Source organism: Protobothrops mucrosquamatus, unplaced genomic scaffold, assembly GCF_001527695.2.
Source record: "Protobothrops mucrosquamatus isolate PMUCROS unplaced genomic scaffold, P.Mucros_1.0 scaffold3037, whole genome shotgun sequence".
Lineage (NCBI taxonomy): Eukaryota > Metazoa > Chordata > Lepidosauria > Squamata > Viperidae > Protobothrops > Protobothrops mucrosquamatus.
In genome coordinates this window covers 209,692-230,185 of record NW_015389051.1, presented here as the reverse complement: position 1 = coordinate 230,185, position 20,494 = coordinate 209,692, and the positions used below count along the sequence as shown (strand labels likewise).

At 41.5% G+C, this 20,494-nt stretch overlaps 1 protein-coding gene across 1 annotated transcript in view; it reads right to left on the bottom strand.

The window, feature by feature from the left end:
- Positions 1 to 20,494, bottom strand: part of ACO1 (aconitase 1) — a 39,656-nt gene that overhangs the window by 1,221 nt on the left and 17,941 nt on the right. Inside the window, exons 9-19 of the mRNA XM_015826287.1 lie at positions 17,756 to 17,872; positions 15,740 to 15,899; positions 14,453 to 14,588; positions 13,082 to 13,166; positions 10,991 to 11,147; positions 10,431 to 10,552; positions 9,802 to 9,906; positions 8,617 to 8,759; positions 7,038 to 7,185; positions 3,939 to 4,061; positions 1,472 to 1,657 (exon numbers count right to left, since the gene is read on the bottom strand). Of these exons, the coding sequence (XP_015681773.1) occupies positions 1,472 to 1,657; positions 3,939 to 4,061; positions 7,038 to 7,185; positions 8,617 to 8,759; positions 9,802 to 9,906; positions 10,431 to 10,552; positions 10,991 to 11,147; positions 13,082 to 13,166; positions 14,453 to 14,588; positions 15,740 to 15,899; positions 17,756 to 17,872 (1,482 nt within the window). The remainder of the gene's footprint in view (positions 1 to 1,471; positions 1,658 to 3,938; positions 4,062 to 7,037; positions 7,186 to 8,616; positions 8,760 to 9,801; positions 9,907 to 10,430; positions 10,553 to 10,990; positions 11,148 to 13,081; positions 13,167 to 14,452; positions 14,589 to 15,739; positions 15,900 to 17,755; positions 17,873 to 20,494) is intronic.

Here is a 20,494-nt window from a genome sequence, read left to right as displayed (position 1 = left end):
CTTTAATAATCCTCTGTAGAGCTTTTTTATCCGCTACAGAGCTGCTCCCATACCATGCAAGAATGCCGTATGTCAGGACACTCTCAGTGGTGCTGTGATAGTAGGACAGGAGTAGACGCTGAGATAAATTTATCTTCCTGATAAGGAAAGGTACCATGGTTTAAGAAGTTCGAACGGGGACTTTTTAAAAAAAAATTATGCCAAAACTCCAAAGAAATAGGATCTCCTTGGAAATAACATTACATCACCAAGCATTCTTTCCTGGATGCATTCTTTGGGTGTCCCATTTAAAGAAAGCTCTCCTAACGTCTTAAATGAGCAATCTGAGGGGTTGGGGACATGAAAACAGTGTTCAAAGGTGCACACACAATATTTCAACAACGGTATTACTTATTCAGGCAACACCCATTAGAACACTCACCTTACAACTAGAACTTGCCATTCAACCCAGTGGTAAAAAGTCGCTTTTCACTGAATTAAAAACTCTTGTTTCTTCTGGGAGTCTGAACCCCAGAAGGCTGACCCTCTCTTCGTTGTACCAGCCCCTTAGCCATTGGAACACTGCTATGTCATCTCTAGTCCTTATTATTATTAAACTAAACATACCTAATTCCAGCAACTGTTCTTCATATGGTTTAGCCTCCAGTCCCCTGCCCATCTTTGTTGCTCTTCGCTGCACTCTTTGAATTTAGTCTGACTTGCTTCAATAGAAGCAAAGGCTTCCATGCATGGGAATTCTGATTTATCACATTTTAGCAATAGGAGCAGCACTTAGACTTGTATACTGCTTCACAGTGCTTTACAGCTCTCTCTAAGCGATTTACAGAGTCAGCCTGTTGTCCCCAACAGTCTTGAGTCCTCATTTTACTTGGAAGGATGGAAGGCTGAGTCAACCTTGTGCTGACCAGGAATTGAATTCCTGGCACTGAGCAGTGAATTAGCCTGCAATACTGCATTCTAACCACTGCACCACCATAGCTCTTTTATAAGGGAACATGACTCAAAATCCCTAGATTATTTCTATGCCCAAAGACTGCTAATTTCAGGCTTAGGCACCCTTTTCAAGTCCACATTCCTTGAAATCTTGCAAAATCATCAAACCTTGGAAGATTTCAGTGATTCAAAGTCAATTCAAGGGCTTGTTCAGACTCCAAATTTCGTTCCTTAAACCTGACGCGCAGCCACCCAACATAACTGCACGCTCTTCACGTATGCACACACAGACACATAGCGTTGCTATACAGCAGGAGTCCCCAACACCGGTCTGTGACCAGTACCGGGCCCCGGCATGCCAGTAACCTATCCAAACAAACAAGCAAAGTCCCATCTGTGAGATGTAGGCAGCACACAAAACCACACACCCTCCGGTCCGCAGAAAAATATCTCTCCACGGAACCGGTCCCTGGTGCTCAAAAGATTGGGAACCTCTGTTATACAGTATTAAAATAATGCCACCCCTGGAAATGCTTACTTTGATCTGGATATTCATTCTGGGCGTCAGGTCCTCAGGAATAATAATTGTGTAACGTTCCTGCCCTGTCAGTCCTAGGCTCTCTGCATCCTGGCCCGGGAGATATTGTAGGGGAATGACTCCCATGCCCACCAGATTACTGCGGTGAATCCTCTCATAGCTCTCTGCAAGGACTGCTTTGATACCCTGAGGAACACACAGATGCGCGTTAATAGTTAAGTTAAAAAAAAAGTTGTAGAAAAGAAGTGGCTAACTTTTTTGGGGGGGAACTATGCAGACAGAAGATCTCAGGTCCATTCTTAACACTTCTAGGTAGGGTTGGGAAAAAGTCAATGGTTGGTGATGCTGTGCTAGATAGATCAGCGGTCTGCCTCAAAGAAGTAACATCTCCATTTCCTGGTCTTAAGACATTTGAGAAGCTTGCCAACCAAAAGCTGCAAAGCAACAAGTCAACTTTCCCTCAAAAGGGCAATCCCATCATAAATATGAACTGAAGGAAGACATGGCAGGCAGAGGCGAGGACCACTGAAAAATCCAAATATATAAATGCACATATATTGTGTATAAATGAAACGGTGTATTTCAGTTTGGAGCTTTAACCTAGAACAGGGGTAGGCAACCTTGGCTCTTTTATGACTCGTGGACTTCAACTCCCATGCTGGCTCAGGAATTCTGGGAGTTGAAATCCACGAGTCATAAAAGAGCCAAGGTTGCCTACCCCTGACCTAGAACTTATGGAAGCTAAATTCATCCGCTGAACCAAAATCTTGAATGTCTCTCGTCAGACTTATTGGGCAAAACATTCCCCTCCTCCTTTCCCAGATGCTGAACAGACCATGAATTGGGGGGGGGGAAACTATTAAAATGCCTAATTTCAGTGGTAATACATTAGCGTGCTTGGGGGCTTAGGGGTGGCCATTTGAAGGACTCAACTTGCAGAAAATCCCCTAATCCTCTTTGCTGCTCTTCGCTGGACTCTTTGAATTTAGTCCGACTTGCTTCAATAGAAGCCAAAGCTTCCGTGCACGGAATCCTGATTTATCACATTTTATAAGGGAATATGACTTAAAACCCCTAGATTATTTCTATACCCAAAGACTGCTAATATTTTCAGGCCTAGGCACCCTTTTCAAGCCACCATTCTTTGAAATCTTGCTAGATCATCAAATCTTGAAAGATTTCAGTGATCTGATCCAAGACAATATACAATCTCACTGGGCTCTGAACAGATACAGTTGGGAGAAACAAATGCAGTATTGCCCTTGGATGTCCTGCTGCTAAATCCCAATGTTTAATTTTGGCATTATGGCCTCTTCAGACATAATGCCTAACTAGGACTAAGTACTTCATAACAAGTAGTACATACAGTTGAAGTTGAACTACTGGCGATGGGGAATATCTGGCTTGGGGACAGTATCTGCACAAAGGATTTAAAACTGAAGTTGAACCTGCTGAACACGAGTCAACAGTACAACAAGGCGGCTAAAAAGGCAAATTTGGGCTGTATCCATCAAGTTTAATTTTCAAAATCAGAGGAATGGATCCACTGTATTGGTCAGAACCCACTTGGAGTGCGAGGACGAATTCTGTCCGCTACTCTTTCAGAAGGATTCAGTCAAAGGGTAAGAGGAGCAAAGAAATGCAATGAGAAGAATTAGGGATGTTGATTAGTTTGGAGAAAAGATAATTGGGGGGGGGAAGAAGGGGGGGAATATGACAGTACTTTTAAACTGTTTGAAGTAGTAAAAAGGTCAAGATCCGTTCTCTACAGTCCCATAGAATACAGATAGTCCTCAGCTTATGACCACAATTGAGCCCAACATTTTTGTTGCTAAGTGAGAGAGTTTTGTTAAGTGAACTTTGTCCCATTTTACGACCTTTCTTGCCACAGTTGTTAAGTTAGTGACACGGTTGTTAAGTGAATCTGGCTTCGACTTTGACCAGCAATTGTCTCAAAAGGGAATGACATGACTCCGGAACGTTACAACCGTCATAAATGTGAGTCAGCTGTCCAGCATCTGAATTTTGATCCCGTGACCATGGGGGTGCTGCAACAGCTGTGTGAAAAACGATCGTTAAGTCGGTGCCGTTGAAACTCTGAACGGTCACTAAATGAACCGTTGTAAGTCGAGGACTGTCGCGGAAAAGAATGTCAACCTACAAGGATATATCTGAAAGAAGAAAAAAAAACTCCTAGCAGAAAGAGGGGTTTCATACAGAGATTGAATAGACAACAAAAACCTGAGAGCAGGAGATGGGACTCCATTGGTTTATCCCATGGGTAGGCAACCTTGGCTCTTTTATGACTCGTGGACTTCAACTGCCAGAATTCCTGAGCCAGCATAGCTGGCTCAGGAATTCTGGGAGTTGAAGTCCACGAGTCATAAAAGAGCCAAGGTTGCCTACCCCTGGTTTACCCAAACCTATGATGTTATGACACTCACCCTTCCTAAAATAGCTTACTCACCAGCAGGAAAGGTCCCTTGGCAGCCCAATCCCGGGAGCTTCCCGAACCATATTCCTTACCGGCCAATATGATGAGTGGGTGGCCGTCTTTTTGGTATCTCTCAGAAGCGTCAAATATGTCCAGCTAGAGGCACCGAATGCAATTGAAGCTCAGTTAGTGAAGCAATGTGATTCCTTCCTTCTATGCCTATTGCAGATGAACTCAGTAGCGATTATAGCGTAATGCGTTTTACACTAATACAGGGCTATAAAACAAAAAGAATGAACTGTGAAAGCCCAGTTGGCTCCTTCCCTGTAACTCATTCATTTGCCAAACGAAACCGATGGCCCCTGTATCTCTACTCCAATTAATGCTTTGTATCTCTACTCTGTATCTCTACTCCAAAATTAATGCTTTGGTGCTCTCCGAGCTTGGTTGTTTTCTTGCAGACGTTTCGTAACCCAAGCTGGGTAACATCATCAGTGCTAGTAAGGAGTGTGGTTTGCTGTCAGTTTATCTTCTAGTGCAGGGGTCGGCAACCTTAAACACTCGAAAGAGCCACTTGGACCCGTTTCCCAGAGAAAAGACAACACTGGGAACCGCAAAACCTGCGTGCGCAAGGAGGAGGGAGCTTGATTGAAGAGTTTAATTAAAAAGAAATAGAGGCTGCTGTGCATGAGTGCTCTCTCGCTCTCTCCCTCTCTCTCTCTCTCCCTCTCTTTGTCTCCCTCCCTCTCTCCCCCCCCTCTCTCCCTCTCTCCAATCTTCTGCTCACCTGGCAAGGTGGCTTCACGCTGTTCTCCGACAAGCTGACACACATTCTTATTGGGCTGGCTCTCTCCTGCCCTTGGTCTGCCAGTCCTCTTCCCCCACTTAGTGTGTGTGTGTGAGAGAGAGACAGAGAGAGAGAGACAGAGAGAGTGTGTGCGTGTGTGTGTGTGAGAGAGAGATAGAGAGAGAGAGGCAAGTGCCTCTCTCTGTCTCTGTCTCTCTCTCTGCAAATGGCGGAGGAGGCTGGGAGCCACAGGAGAAAGCTCAAAGAGCCACATGCGGCTCCAGAGCCGCGTGTTGCTGACCCGTGTTCTAGTGGCCTGCCTTTCAGTGTTGGTGGGAGTGGTTTTGGTGAGTCTTTGTTGGGCTGTTTACTGTTAAGCCTGTTTAGCAGTCCCTTGACTGGGATGTTCTTTACTTCTTGTTTGTTGGTCTGATGTGAATCGCGGAGCTAATCTATGCTCATCTAGCTGTTGATTGCTGGTGTTTGGCAGTCCCAGTTAAGGAAGTGCCAAACAAGCTGACAGCGAGCAGCCCAATCAAAGAGCCTCCAAGATCACTCCCACCAACGCTGAATATAAACTGGGAGCAAAGCCCACTCCTTACTAAGCACTGATGATGTTACCTAGTTTGGGTAATGAAACGTCTGCAAGAAAACAAGCACCAAAGTCCCTCACGAGTAACGTATAAGGCAGAAAGGAAAAAAATGCCACTTTTTTTTCTCTATGAGCATTAATTGCAGAGATACAGGGATTATTAGTTTCATTTGGCAAATGAATGAGTTACAGGGAAGGAACAACTTTCATAGTTCATTTTTTTTTTTTATAGTCGTGTCTTGGTGTGAAATGCATGGGGATATACATATATATATTTATTTATATATTTATCCTTGCACTTTAAAATCAAGGTGACCAAGAGATAGATACATATATATATTTCTTTTTCTGACAAAGAGTTAAAGAATTAAATCGGGAGACTAAGATGGCCATTTCTAGCTTGTTCTGCTTTCATCAGTTAGCCATACCCTTTATGGGATTTGAACCTGGGCAGTTTACATACTAGGCAGTGATTTAACCACCAAGCCACAGGCTCTCCTCCCCTCTTTGCCAGCTGAGTCAAGGGAGTATACACACACACACACACACACACACACACACACACACACACACACACATACGTAAAAGCCAAGTCTTTGAGCTCTGGTTTCCCCTCAACGAAAGCCGATCGAGAGGGAGCTCCTCAAACTGAGATGTGTGGCCAGTTAAGGAAGGCTAAATAAACCACCGTCAAAATAAATTCTCAAACGTTCAAGCATCTTTTGGGAAATCACCCGTCGTGTTATTTTCATACCAGGAAAAGATCCAAAATCGCTTTGAACAAGTTTCTAGAGGCCGTATGCCCAGAGCTGGCACATGGTCCATGGAATTCCATCAATGGAAAACAGGTACAGAATTTTCACCAGTGTCTGTGTTATGCACTAATACTGAAAACGTGGCAACTAAGCACAGAATATTTCTTCTAAGGGAATTCCTGGTTTTTATATACCTACAACAGTCTCTAAAGCCCCAGATTGTTGTGCTACAGTAGTGGCCAAAATTGCGGAAACCTTTTGGGAAAAGTGTACAGTAGAAATGCTACCTTTGGTTAAGTTTCCACCCATTTTTCTTCTAATTTCTTTATAACTGTAGCCTTGTTCACTTAATAATTCTATTTTACATCGCTTTCTGGACAACTAGACAACAACTCTTTGCACCATTACTTTAATTTTATTACGTTTTACAAGCTCACTAAATGAAAGAACACAAAAAAACCCAACCAACTGGATAGCGATCACATAACACACTGACAAATGTCCTCTCAGCTTCAATACATGACATCAATAACTGAATCCTACTGTGATCTGATTGGCTCATTGCCAAAACAAGATGACACCTGATTGGCTCTCTAAACACTCATGCTCATTGGCTACAATCAGATGAAGGAAATCCACCTGATATCAACCTAAGCAAGTTGTGCTTCCTTTTTCTGGTTATTTGGCTATAACTTTTCATAGAATACAGTACAGATAATTGAACAAACTTTGTTGCATTACATTCTTGATTAAATTATATATAATTTTATGGTACTACTCCAAAAAAAGTGGTGTTATTAGCCATCAAACCTCAAAAATACACTTTTCCCAAAAGGTTTCCACAATTTTTGGCCACTACTGTATATAAGCACCCTGAAGCCTACTAAACACATAGATTGAAACTCCTGCCTGAAAGGACACAGTCCTGCAATAGCAGGAAAGCCAAAACTACCCCGGTCATGGGGGCAAAACCTAATGCTGGGAGGGAAAATACTTACAGTTTCATCACATGGGAAGTGGATGGTTTGTGGGGCCTGCTTCTTAAGGAATTTGTTCAATAAGCGTATGTTTGCAAATGTTCCTCTTGCCATGACGGCATCATTGCCCCGGCGTGAGCCGTACGAGTTGAAATCTCGAGGAGTGAGACTATCAGGATGCAAAAGAGGCAAGGCTTAATATTCAAAAGTTTAATAAATAAGCAGAGAGATTCGGTCCCCTGACATGTAGCTTCTGTCAGTGAAAGATTTGTAATAGTACCTACAGTAGTAGCCACTCAAACTACCTTGATTTGACAGTATTACCTCAAAGGTTCAATTGGCGGAGTAGCTATGCTAAGAGGAAGGGTTAGGGCAGGGGTAGGCAACCTTGGCTCTTTTATGACTCGTGGACTTCAACTCCCAGAATTCCTGAGCCAGCATGGCTCAGCTTGGAAACCTCTCCCTTTCCCCTCAGCATGGCTGGCTCAGGAATTCTGGGAGTTGAAGTCCACGAGTCATAAAAGAGCCAAGGTTGCCTACCCCTGGGTTAGGGTGAGAAAAACAAAAATCTTTCAAGTCTTCTCTAACTCCAAAATTTTCTACCATGCTGGTTGACCATTCTAGGACACCCAATCCCAATCAAGTCTTTAGGATGCTATATTTGAGGACTCCTTCTAAAAGATGATCAAGGAAAAACAGGCTTTTGGAGATTCTCCAAAACATTTTTAAAACATTTAAGAACATTTTTAAATGATCCCTTGTAATGGTACGTGACTAAAACCTTGAGAAACCGGCAAAGCAATGCTGCCTGGGGAAAAAAAAACCAGATAAAAGAGGATACAGCCTGAAGCTGCATAACAGATAAGAGGAAGAGGCTCGGAAGGGACCGTCCCTTATTTCCTCAGTCTATAAATGAAATGGCGGGAGATCGGTACTTTCAGATTCTGTTAATGTAGCCTTTACAATGAAGAAGTAGCAGCTTATCTGGTTTGTTTCTCCTCTGTATATTCAGGAAGAGTGACACCCCTAACACAAACAAAAATAATAACAAGGGGCTAAATATGCCAGAAAGATGTTTCAAGGCATGGTAGAAAGAAGGTGATACACAATAACATTTGGAGGATTTAAAGACTGAGGATCTTCACACAAAGCATGCTGGATGGGGAACACTGAAGTCCACACAGCTTAAAAAAAGCTGAGGTTGAGGAACATTGTTCCAGGACACAGGTGACTAGACAGCATGTTTACAACTATGAATGTGCTTCTAAAATGATTCAGAAAATATACTTTGCCCTTGTGCACGGACAGCATTTCTCTAATATTCGTTAAAGGAACTATCTTTCTTCTAAGTTAGGATTGGAGTCTGAGGCTGGGGGAAAAAAAATCAGGAATCTAGACACAAGAATTAGCACAATGAGGAGGAGAGCAGTTAGAAACAATTTCTTTTCAGCACTGGCAGTAGTTACGTAAACCCAGTAATTGGGTTCTAGATATTGCTGTTGAAATCTACAGCCGAGCGACTAAATGATGGCGAAGAGAGTAGGTAGAATTTCTTTGTCCAAAAGGAATTCCTCTCCCTCGGGGTGTTGACTGGACTCACCCTCTGCTAGTTAAGTAACGGGCAGCCGGACTGTTCCTTGCTATATTCCCTGCAGGAGATATATGGTCAGTTGTCACAGAATCGCCGAGATTCAGCAGGACATAGGCATCAACTATAGATTTAGGGGGAGGAAGCTCCAGGGTCTGGGGAAAAAAAAGATCAGCAAAATAGGTTCATGTTTGTTGGTCGGGCATATAAATAAGGACTGGTTTATGAGAAGAGAAATTTACCCAGCTTCCATTAGATCCAAAGTATCTAAGAACTGGCCGTTCTTAATCATATTGGAAAAATCTAAATGGACATAACCCTTCTTTTTTTCTCACTTTGTGCTATTTTGTGTGGAATTTGGGGGAAACCTCAAATTCTAGGAAGATCAGTGTTTTAAAATAATCACTAAACTGGCTATTCCCAAAACCAAATAGGAAATAATTCATGTAGATAATTCCTTAACCAGGGTTACGAATTGCGGGGGGGGGGGGCAGTTCTAGGGTTGCCAGGTCTGCTTCCAAAAAATAGTGGACAAGCGGGGGGGGTGTTAAGTAGTAAAAAAAGTAGACTGTACAGCTTTAGATTACGTACCATTTCATCATAAAGCTTTTGAATTAAAAAAATGTCCACTATTTTGTGAAAAAAAATAGTGAACATAATGTGAAAAAAGTGGACTGTCCACTCAAATAGTGGACACCTGGCAACCCTAGGCAGTTCCATTTTTTCTCCTGTATCCAAATAATCTAAAGATTATAAACTGAATGTGTTATTCAGAGCACTGACCTAATTAGAAGATAATCTAGTTCAGGGGTGTCAAACTGCCGGCCCGCGGGCCGGTTTCATCATACTGAAGCCGCGCCCACCCCATTGCCGGCAATGCAAAGAGTCGCGATACGTCATGACATGTCACGTGACGAGTTTGACACCCGTGATCTAGTTACTTCAAATACTTTTGCAAATGTAAAAGTTTTATTTCCTACTAATAAATACTCATTTTAATGATCTTTCCTTCCTCCCTCCCTCCCTCAAGAGACTTCCTATACGTCACACTTTGTTAGTAAACATTGTACTTTTGTTTATACTTTATAAAACTTTCAGAGAAACCAAAAAAAAAAACCCTTAAATAATTTAAACAAACCACAACACACAAAGCATGTTTGTCAGAAAATTCATCAAAGGCCATGAAAAGAGAATTACCAGGTTTTCAAAAAATGGAGGAGATTTAATATACGTGGATTTTGGATTCCAACCATATAGTTTGTCTGACGAGACCTCTAGGTCATTCCAGGATTTATTTACTGTCTGAAAAATAAAAATAAAAATGAGGATACAAACAGCAAATGTAAATATTCTAAATCCCTTTATCTCCAGCCTGTGGATAAACAAGCAATGTCAGAAAAAAGTTCTTTTTGATCCAGAAACACATGAAAACAAATGCAGGCTTATGTTTATTGTGCAATTTCTGAACTAAGGGCTCCATTCTTTTACACATTCATCTAACCATGGTTATTTTTCTAACTCAAAGTCTGGCTGATTAAGTCTGAGATCAGGAGAATCAAGTAGCGTGCCTATTTAGAACCTTTTTTCTCTGAAATGGTTCCCCAAAAATTTCACTGCTTCCAACAAAGTTTACATTTTGCCTCCATCAAAATTTGGTCAATCCCATACTGGCACTTTCCTCATCTTTCTGGTGATTTTTTTTTATTAGAGTATCATTATATCACCCAGTTCACAAGGAAAACCTTTATAATTTTGACTGAAGTTTTAACTTGCAACTAACAAGAAGCAAAAGTAACATCTGAGCAAATGCAGAAATTAAGTATTACCTCTATTTTCTGGTAGACCTCTTTAAACATTCCTGGAATTACATATTGACGTTCAATGGCTTGGATTTCATCTCTCAGAGGCCAAATGTCCTTCAGGAAAATCTTTTTGCCTTGTACAACACCTGCAATTAATTGAACATTGGTTTTCAACAGGCACCCTTTAGACCAGGGGTGTCAAACTGCCGGCCCGCAGGTCAGATGCATCATAGCGAAACCACACCCATCCCATTGCCGGCAATGGCAAAAAAGTCATGATACGACACGACACGTCACGTGACATTGTGAGTTTGACACCCCTGCTTTAGACTACTCTCCTCCACAGAGGCAATGAGCTGAACTGGATCTTATTTTCTACAACTAGGTTGATCCCTTCTCCATGAACATAAACCCTACATATGTATGATGCTTAATGAATACAGAGAAATACGGAAAATAGTCTTTTATGATCCCTCCGCCCTTACGCACGCATCTGTACACATAGACACGGATTTGGCTTGGTTTCTGACTTATTTAAAGTCAACCCCTTCAAAAGGTCAAATAGTTTGCAAATCATGTCTTACCTAGAGGATCCTTTTCAAAGTCAATCCTTACGGTCCCCGCAATAGCATAGGCGATAACCAACGGAGGGGAAGCCAGATAATTAGCACGCGTGTTTGGATGGACACGGCCTTCAAAGTTCCTGTTTCCAGACAGCACCCCTGCAGCTACTAGGTCTCCCTGCAAAAATTATCATCCATATTGAAAAAGAAAATAGTTTTTATTTGTTCACATTGCCCAGGTCCAAATACAGTAGTGGCCAAAATTGTGGAAACCTTTTGGGGAAAAGTGTACAGTAGAAATGCCACCTTTGGTTAAGTTTCCACCCATTTTTCTTCTAATTTCTTTATAACCAGTGCTTTTTTTGTGTAAAAAAAAAAAAGTGCCGGAACTCACACACGTCATACAACCCGCCTTGCCTACCCTACAAGGTTCCATCCAAAAAAGGTGCCGGAACTCCGTTCTGGGCGTTCTATGACAAAAAAAGCCCTGTTTATAACTGTAGCCTTGTTCACTTAATAATACTATTTTACATCACTTTCTGGGCAACCAGTCAACTCTTTGCACCATTACTTTAATGTTATTACATTTTACAAGCTCACTAAATGAAAGAACACCAAAAAACCCCAACCAACTTGATGGCGATAACATAACACATTGACAAATGTCCTCCTCTCAGCTTTAATACATGACATCAATAACTGAATCCTACTGTGATCTGATTGGCTCATTGCCAAAACAAGATGACACCTGATTGACTCTCTAAACACTCAGGCTCATTGGCTACAATCAGATGAAGGAAAGCTACCTGATATCAACCTAAGTAAGTTGTGCTTCCTTTTTCTGGTTATTTGGCTATACCTTTTCATAGAATACAGTACAGATAATTGAACAAACTTTGTTGCATTACATTCTTGATTAAATTATCTTTCCATTGATATATAATTTTATGGTACTACTCCCCCCAAAAAGTGGTGTTATTAGCCATCAAACCTCAAAAATACACTTTTCCCAAAAGGTTTCCACAAATTTGGCCACTACTGTACAATGTCCATTAAAGTCACATGAAATCTCACTCCCCTGCCTTAAATCTATGCTAAACATCCACTTGTTAATATTGAATACAAATGGGAAGTTGGCTTTCAATGTCCAAGTAAAATTCAATGTTACTTTTCCTTTACTATAAGAGCGAGGAATTCTTTTAAAGCAGTACTTTTCACACTTGGCAACTTTAAAATGTTTCATCTTCAATTCCCCGATAGCTTAGGAGTTGAAGTCCACATATCTTAAAGTTGCCAAGTTTGAAAAGCACTGCTTTAAAGCAGGAGTGGAGAACTATGGCCCTTTTATCACTTGTGGACTTCAACTCCCAGAATTCCTGAGCCCCAGCCATACTGGTTCAGGAATTCTGGGAGTTGAAGTCCACAAGTCATAAAGGGGCCATGGTTCCCCACCTCCATTTTAAAGGGACATAATTCTATCATCTCAACAGTTCTTAAACTGTGCAGAGAAAGAGCATGATAACGATCATTAAACAATACATTGACAAGGTTAGATCAATGTTAAATAAGCAAATGAACCTAGAGCACGTAGAGCATTTTCCTTTTCAATAGTCGATTGGCAACCACAATTGGCCCAGAAATTTTGGTCACTAAGTAATGTGGTCATTCAACAAATCATCATCAGACCTGATTTTATTGCCATTTTTATGGAGGTTAAGTGAATCACACAGTTGTTGGCGTCCCCAATTGACTTTACTTGGAAGCCTGCTGGAAAGGTTGCAGATTGCAATTATTATGTGACCACAAGAGCCTGCAACCATCATAAATAAAGTTGATTGCCATGACTGTGGTAGTGGGGTGACAGTTGCAATTTCAAGGATGAGTCAAGGCCATTGTAATTATGAGCCGTTATTAAATGAACAGTGGTAAGTCAAGGACTACCTGTAGGAACAATGAGCCTTCTCTTCTGTGTATTTAAAGTGTCCATACATATTTCCACTGTCTATCCACAAATCTAGCCACTACCAATCCTACATTTTGCTTGGTTCTGATCATTTGTATACAAAATTACAACAACACAGGATAAAAAAACAAACAAACCCTCAGCAATACCTGAGTAATGGCTTCAACTACACATTCTGGCAAAGGCCCACTATTACCAATGCATGTCATGCACCCATAGCCAACCACATCAAACCTGTGGAGAGGATGAAAGTCAATATATTACCAATGGACATCTAGTAGAAAAGGATCAAACAACTGCATTTCTATTGTTTGCCAGATCATGTAATAAATTCAGAATTATGTTGCTGGTGATGGTGACGATGATGGTACATTCTTCTAACTAGGCAAGGAAGCTTTGCATAATCTGATCCCTGTGAAGGGGACAGTGGGGAGGGTGGATAACTGTCTAGAATAGATGTATTGTTCCACGTTTCCACAGTCTTCTCACAATCACTCTCAACCTTTCAGCAAGTATGGTCTTTGTAAAAACTGCTTGTAGTTCAGCTGCTTCAGATTGAGGATGGGAAAAAAAGTTGACTTGAGCATAAAAGACATTTTCCAGCTTAACCTTCTTTCTGACACATCAATTTATGAGCAAAGGGGTGGGGACGGGGTGGAGTAAGTATTCAGACTGTGGTTTAGTAAAAAATTAATATTTAATTTTATAATCCCCACCCATCATGAGACACTTTATCCCCTTGTGTACAATTTCAGGTGAGCTGGGCTTTCTCATGCATGCATCTCAATATTGACATACAGTAAACATGGCACTTTCCAATTTATTTGGAAAATAAGCGAATCACCCTACCTTGAATTACCCCCTAGGACTTAATTTTTATTTCCTTTTCTTAAGGAATTAATTAAGGAAAGTAGGGTCACATTTCTTCCACTTTCCAGGTAATCTGTAATCCAGTGAATGAGGCTGGCACATGCAACCTTCCCATACTAGCTGTGTGCAGCTGTCTCTTAACTGTCAGAGTCAATGAGATCTTCAATACCATAGGCCTAATATATTCTCTATTCAGTTTGTACTCTTCCCCTCTTCAGCTGAACATATGAATTGGTTTATATAAAGCCATACAACCAGTGATTTTTAAGGCCATGCAGCTCTTCTGATTCAATAGTAAAAAGGTGTTTTAGGGCCCACAACATCAAGATCACTAGCCCAGCACTTGTCTGCAACTTTTTAAAACAGCTGCACCCTGAACGGAGAAGAAGACATGACTAGTTGTGGATAAATATTATATGTATTTGCAGTTCTGGAAATCCAAAGTACTAAACACCCCTAGAGCATAGACAGTTGCAGCTGCTATGTTTTACTTAGATTCTTTTAAGGCAATATTTTTCTTACTTTTTGGATACAATACTTGATTAAACAAATGTTTGTTTATTTATTTATTGCAATCAGGAATCTATCTTTGAGAGTACAAATGAAAACTGCCATTCAAACAAACAAACAAGAAAAAAAGAATGTCTTACCCTAGTTGAGCAAGATAAGGCATCACTCCACTCTCTCTTAAATAGTATGTGACTACTCCACTTCCTGGAGACAAGCTAGTTTTAATGTATGGCTTCACTGTCAATCCGGCTTTTACAGCATTCTTTGCAAGCAAACCTGCACGAAGAGTCATATGTCTTAGGTAACCAAGGTATATGAGTTTATGTCGTTCAGCCTAGTTTAGGCTATTAATATTAAAAAAAAATATATTCTGCAGAAATAATCAGAGAATTTAGCCCTGGTTCAGAATATTTACATAGCTGCCACACTACTACCCAAACAGGCTCAAATAAATCTCAAGACATCTGTTCCTCTTCAGGTAAGGTTTCCCTCCTGAGATGGAAGGAAATCCAACATGTGAAGCCTCGGTTTCCCATAGTAACGGTGGTCCTGTTCTTGCTGCCTTTTTGCAACACTTAAGAGGCCAAGCAATCTCCACGATCCTCATGATAACTCAATGGAATAACCACTGAGACAATGTGCTCTCTCTGATTTATGGACTAAGCCACTGAAAAACAAAGCTGACTACAGCTCAGACTCTGTGTGGCAGTCAGGAACGCAGTGATCCAGAGATCTTGGAGAAACCTAACTATTCAATTTTGTGGAATCTGTACTGCATTCAGATATAATAAAATGAACATTCGGGGAGAAATAAAAGAGGCAGGGAAACAGCCTCGTCTCTACCAGTTTTCAGCTGATTTTAACAGCTATTCCCTATTTCCAGAAAATTCTTGAATTCAACTTCTACGGAGGGAAATCTAAGAATCTTTCAAACAGTTTGCCGTCAAACTAAATTCATTAAGAGGCTTTTGGGGCACTGCAGTTAGATACGCAGTACAGGAAGTTCTCGACTTTACAGCCATTCATTTAGTGACTGTTCAAAGTGACAAGGGAACTAAAGTGACCGGTTTTCACACAACCATTGCAGCATCCCCATGGTCATGTGATCAAAATGTGGATGCTTGGCAACTGGCATGTATTTGTGACAGTTGCATTGTCCCAGGATCATGTGATCACCATTTGTAACCTTCAGAGCTGACTTCCAACATGGGGGAAGCAAAGTCAATGGGGGAGGCCAGATCTGCTTAATGACGGCATGTTTCATTTAACAACTGCAGTGATTCGCTGAACATCTGCGGCAAAAGGGTCATAAAATGGGGGCAAAACTGCCTCGCTTAACAACAGACATTTCAGGCTCAACTCTGCTCGGACGTCGAGGACTATCTGTTTATAACTGTGATTAACTGGTGCTCTAGATGGCTACTTACCAGCTCCAAGCATCACAGAAGGATTGCTAGTGTTGGTACAGCTGGTGATAGCAGCAATCACAACTGAGCCATGTGTTAATTCAAACTCCTTGTCACAGTAGACAAACTTGACATGGTGGTCGTGACATTCAGGGGCAATCTGAAAACCTTTAAATCCTTGCTGCAAATAGAAACAAACAAAAACATATATATACAGTATATATATATATATATAAATTCGATAAGAAATGCTCAGACAGAACTAGTTGGGGGATATCTGGGAGTTGAAGTCCCCCACATCTTAAAGTTGCCAAAACTGAAAAACACTGATCTAGAGGTTTGAAACTGAAAAGCTGCCACAAAATATTGTAGCGCAGCCAATCCTTTCAGTGGTCCACCCAGCATGCTCTGTTCCATTCTATCATCTCTCAGTTTCTCATAATTTCCTTCCAATTGTCAGCTGTTTTTTTTTCCATATCAACCAGTTTTGGGTTTTCTTTGCTGCCTTGGATTATAATTATATTATTGTAATCGTCATTACACTGCGCCATCATGGAAGAGCCCTGGTGGCGCAGTGGTCAGAATGCAGTACTGCAGGCTAATTCTGCTGACTGCCAGCTGCCTGCAGTTGGCAGTTCGAGTTTCACCGGCTCGAGGTTGACTCAGCCTCCCATCCTTCCAAGGTCGGTAAAATGAAGACCCAGATTGTTGGGGGCCATATGCTGACTCTGTAAACCTCTTAGAGAGGGCTGTGAAGCGGTATATAAGTCTAAGTACTATTGCTATCATAACAATTCGGGAAACTTTACGGTTCTCTTGAACGTGCCGACAGACATCCTTTTGTTTGTGGATAGATGGGAGTAATCACATGAATTTGTATCACATGAATTGCCTTTGATTAATTTTAAACCAATTTAAATAAAATAAACCAATTCATTCCCCCCCCCCCCCAGCTCTATCTTTATATTGAAAAGGTGGATCCTTGTATGTCATTCAAAGCCTGGTGCAACTGAAGGATATACAATATTCTGCATATATTATTTGTTTCACAGACAAACGCTCTATAGAAATGCTGGTGAGAAGAGAAATATTTTATTACTCCTTCCTCACCTAGCCAGTTGGAGTTACCAACTTTGCAAATCTCTTAGCAGAATTTAGTGGAACGTTCAGTCTTCCAGCTGACCTTCGACTCCAACCTTCATTATCCTCAGCCATGGTCAATAATCTAGGATAACAAAAGCTGTAGTCTAATCTGGAGGAACCTTTATTCTGTGCTGTGGCCTGGGAATGGTCATGACAGTATAAGTATAGTATAGTCTTTGGCTGATAAAATGCCATGCCACAGTTATCAGCATCCTTTTAGCTACAAAATCCCTTATTTTTGCACAACAAAACTATTACAATTCTGTCTTTGAAATTTAGGCACAAAGTTGGCTTCACTAGTAAAATAAAACACATTGTCCTAAAGAATCAAACTTTAGAACTGGATAGCAGGAGAGAAGATGAATTTCTATTATCTATTATAATATATATATATGTTTTCTGAGGTTTTCGCGGGTGTTTGTATGTAGGTCTTTGGTTATTCGGGTTTTCTCCCGCGTAAATTGGAAGTGTCTTGGCGACGTTTCGACGAAGTCCCATTCGTCATCTTCAGGCTGGTGTTTTCAGCTTCGTGCTTCTAGGAGCAATGTGCGATCACACATTCCTCCTAGAAGCACGAAGCCAAAAACACCAGCCTGAAGATGACGAATGGGACTTCGTCGAAACGTCGCCAAGACACTTCCAATTTTACGCGGGAGAAAACCCGAATAACCAAAGACCTATGTATGTATGTATGTATGTATGTATGTATGTATGTATGTATGTATGTATATATATAATATTAAAGTCTGATCCACAAGCAGATTCTCCACAAATAAACTTGACTAGCCTCTCAAAAGCAAAGTATCTTCTGTACATTAATTATAAAGAAACATATCAGAAGTAAGATCACATACCAAACAAAGGGGGTATATTTTAAATAGAAAATAGCATCACCTTTGCTCCCAAGCAGCTCTCAAAATCCTTCTTCATGTCAGAGACAGCTACCTTGTCCTGTGGCCTTTTAGGACCACTGCAACACGGCACAACGGTTTGCAGATCCAATTCTACAATCTACTGAAAAGAAAGGAAGCAGGAAGAAACAGAAACAGAGAGGTGCCAGCTTTCTTGAAACTGCCCCCTTATATATTTATACAAGTAGCCCTCGACTTACAAGTGTTCATTCAGTGACTGTTCAAAATTATGATGGCACAGAATGAGGGGACTTACAACTCATGCCAAAAAAGAAGTTTAATTTAAAAAAAAAGGCCACTGCAGAAGCTAAAAGGGAGTCAGACAAGCAATAAAAAGCTTGGAAAACCTTCTTTGGAAAGCTTTTTGCTGCTTGACTCTCCTTAGGACCTAGCTTCTGCTGTGGCCTTTTGCTGCAGGTGCTGAGCCCTTGGCTAGCTTTGTAAAGGATTTTCCTTCGGCTCTCACACAAACTATCCCCAGAAGGATTTTCTTTACTTCCTTCATTCTCCCTGCCTCCCTTTTTTCAACGAAAGCTCTTTTCCTCTACTCTTCAGCCTGCCAGCCATTCATCGAGGTAAGTTAACTTGCAGATTTTGTCATCCTCTTTCCAGGGATGCAGTAAATTTAGAAAATTTAAGTGGTTAAAGGGGAATCTCGATGGGAGGGTGGAGAAGGAGAAATTAGCTTCAGCACCTACAGTAGTGGCCAAAATTGTGGAAACCTTTTGGGAAAAGTGTATTTTTGCGGTTTGATGGCTAATAACACCGCTTTTTTTTTAGGGAGTAGTACCATAAAATTATATATCAATGGAAAGATAATTTAATCAAGAATGTAATGCAACAAAGTTTGTTCAATTATCTGCACTGTATTCTATGAAAAGTTATAGCCAAATAACCGGAAAAAGGAAGGCACAACTTGCTTACGTTGATATCAGGTAGTGATGTAAAATAGTATTATTAAGTGAGCAAGGCTACAGATATAAAGAAATTAGAAGAAAAATTGGTGGAAACTTAACCAAAGGTGGCATTTCTACTGTACACTTTTCCCAAAAGGTTTCCACAATTTTGGCCACTGCTGTAATAAAAGGGGAGGGAGAAAGATCAATGAGTCTGTCCCCTCCCCGAATGCTTTTTTTCTGTTTTCTTTATTGGAAAAAATAGTGGGTTTATGAGGGCGGGGTAAAGCAAGGGAAAGGTTTGGGGAAGCTCATTGTTGCATTTAGGGGGCTGGCTTCCCCAAAGCCTAGCAAGAGCTAAGAGAGGTCTACAGTCTCCCGACTACTGGCTGAAAGGGGCAGAGGCCTAATCCCCAAGCCCGGCTTCATTCTTTTTGCAAAATGCACCACTGGATTGATTACTAAGCTCCCTTCCTGGTGTTTCAAAGCCTCAGGGCTTTTCATGGCCAGCCAAGCACATGGGCTTGTTTGGAAGCCTCTTTAACACTTGGGCCTCATTTTGCTGGGCTGCTTTTGGCTTTGCACCCTTTTTAACTGCTTGCCTGCCTCCTTTTGGGATCCAGCTGGGTGGTAGGCCTCCCAGGGGCCTACCCCATCCATGAGACACCTCTCGTCCACTTAATGACCCGTGTCATTTAACAACTACATCAGGAACAACAGAGGTCGGGGAGGGGTGCAGGCGCCATTACAGTCGTAAGTTGAAGATTTACGTACTCACAGTTTAAGTCAAGACTACCTATATCAGTGATGGCGAACCTTTTAGAGACTGAGTGCCCAAATTGCAACCCAAAACCCACTTATGGCTGGGTGCCGGGTGGGTGTGGCCCATTGGGTGGGCATGGCCAATTGGGTGGGTATGGCTGCTGTGGTAACGGCAGACTGGGTGGGACTAAAAAGTTCAATCAATCAATTCCAACTTTGCAAGAACTTTTTTTTTTTCCCACGAGAAGTTGAAATTGACTGATTGAACCTTTTTTCTTTTTTTGGCATATGGCGGCGGAGGCCTAAAGTGAAAAGGTTTTATAAAACCCAGCTGAAGGCCTAGGACTGGGGCGATGACCGAGAGGGCTCTGAGTGCCGCCTCTGGCACCTGTGCCATAGGTTCGCCACCACTGACCTATATGTTCAGTGTAATTTCTCCCATCTAGTGCCGCTATAAATATGCTGAGAGCCACATCCTCTAGGAATTAAGAGCTGGAGTCTAACAGGCCTCTGTCAAGTAGGGGCAGTCTGCATTAGCGGCCTTTCGAGGGTCTCTGGTAGCCACAGATTATCAAGAGAGACGTCCGTTCAGGCCAGCAAGAGCAATTCTGGCAGTATTGTGGAACTGCAGCCTTTCACTCTGGAAAGATCTTGTATAAAGGGGATCTATTGCCTCTCAGAGTTTTCAATGATAATTTGCCATTCATCAAAAAAGCTGAGAGGGCTATTGCCAAGTACAGATAGAGCCCCAAATCATCAGGATTAATAGCACAATCTCGGGGGGGGGGGAATGATTTCAACACAGGCCTGTAGCAACCTGAATTGAAGCCACCAGCTTCATTGTGAGGCTGCCAATGTTCCCCATAATCCTTTCTAGTTTTGAAATCCCAGCCACGAAGCGTTACTAGAGAGGTTTCTAAAGTCCTTCCTTGGTGGTCTGCCGTGGGTAGGAGGTGGGCTTAATCTGATTGGGTGGCTCCTGTGCTGACTTGTTTCAAAGGCTTCAGCATAATTTTAACTAGGCAAGAAACCTTGAAAGTTATCCATATTTTGCGTCCACCAAG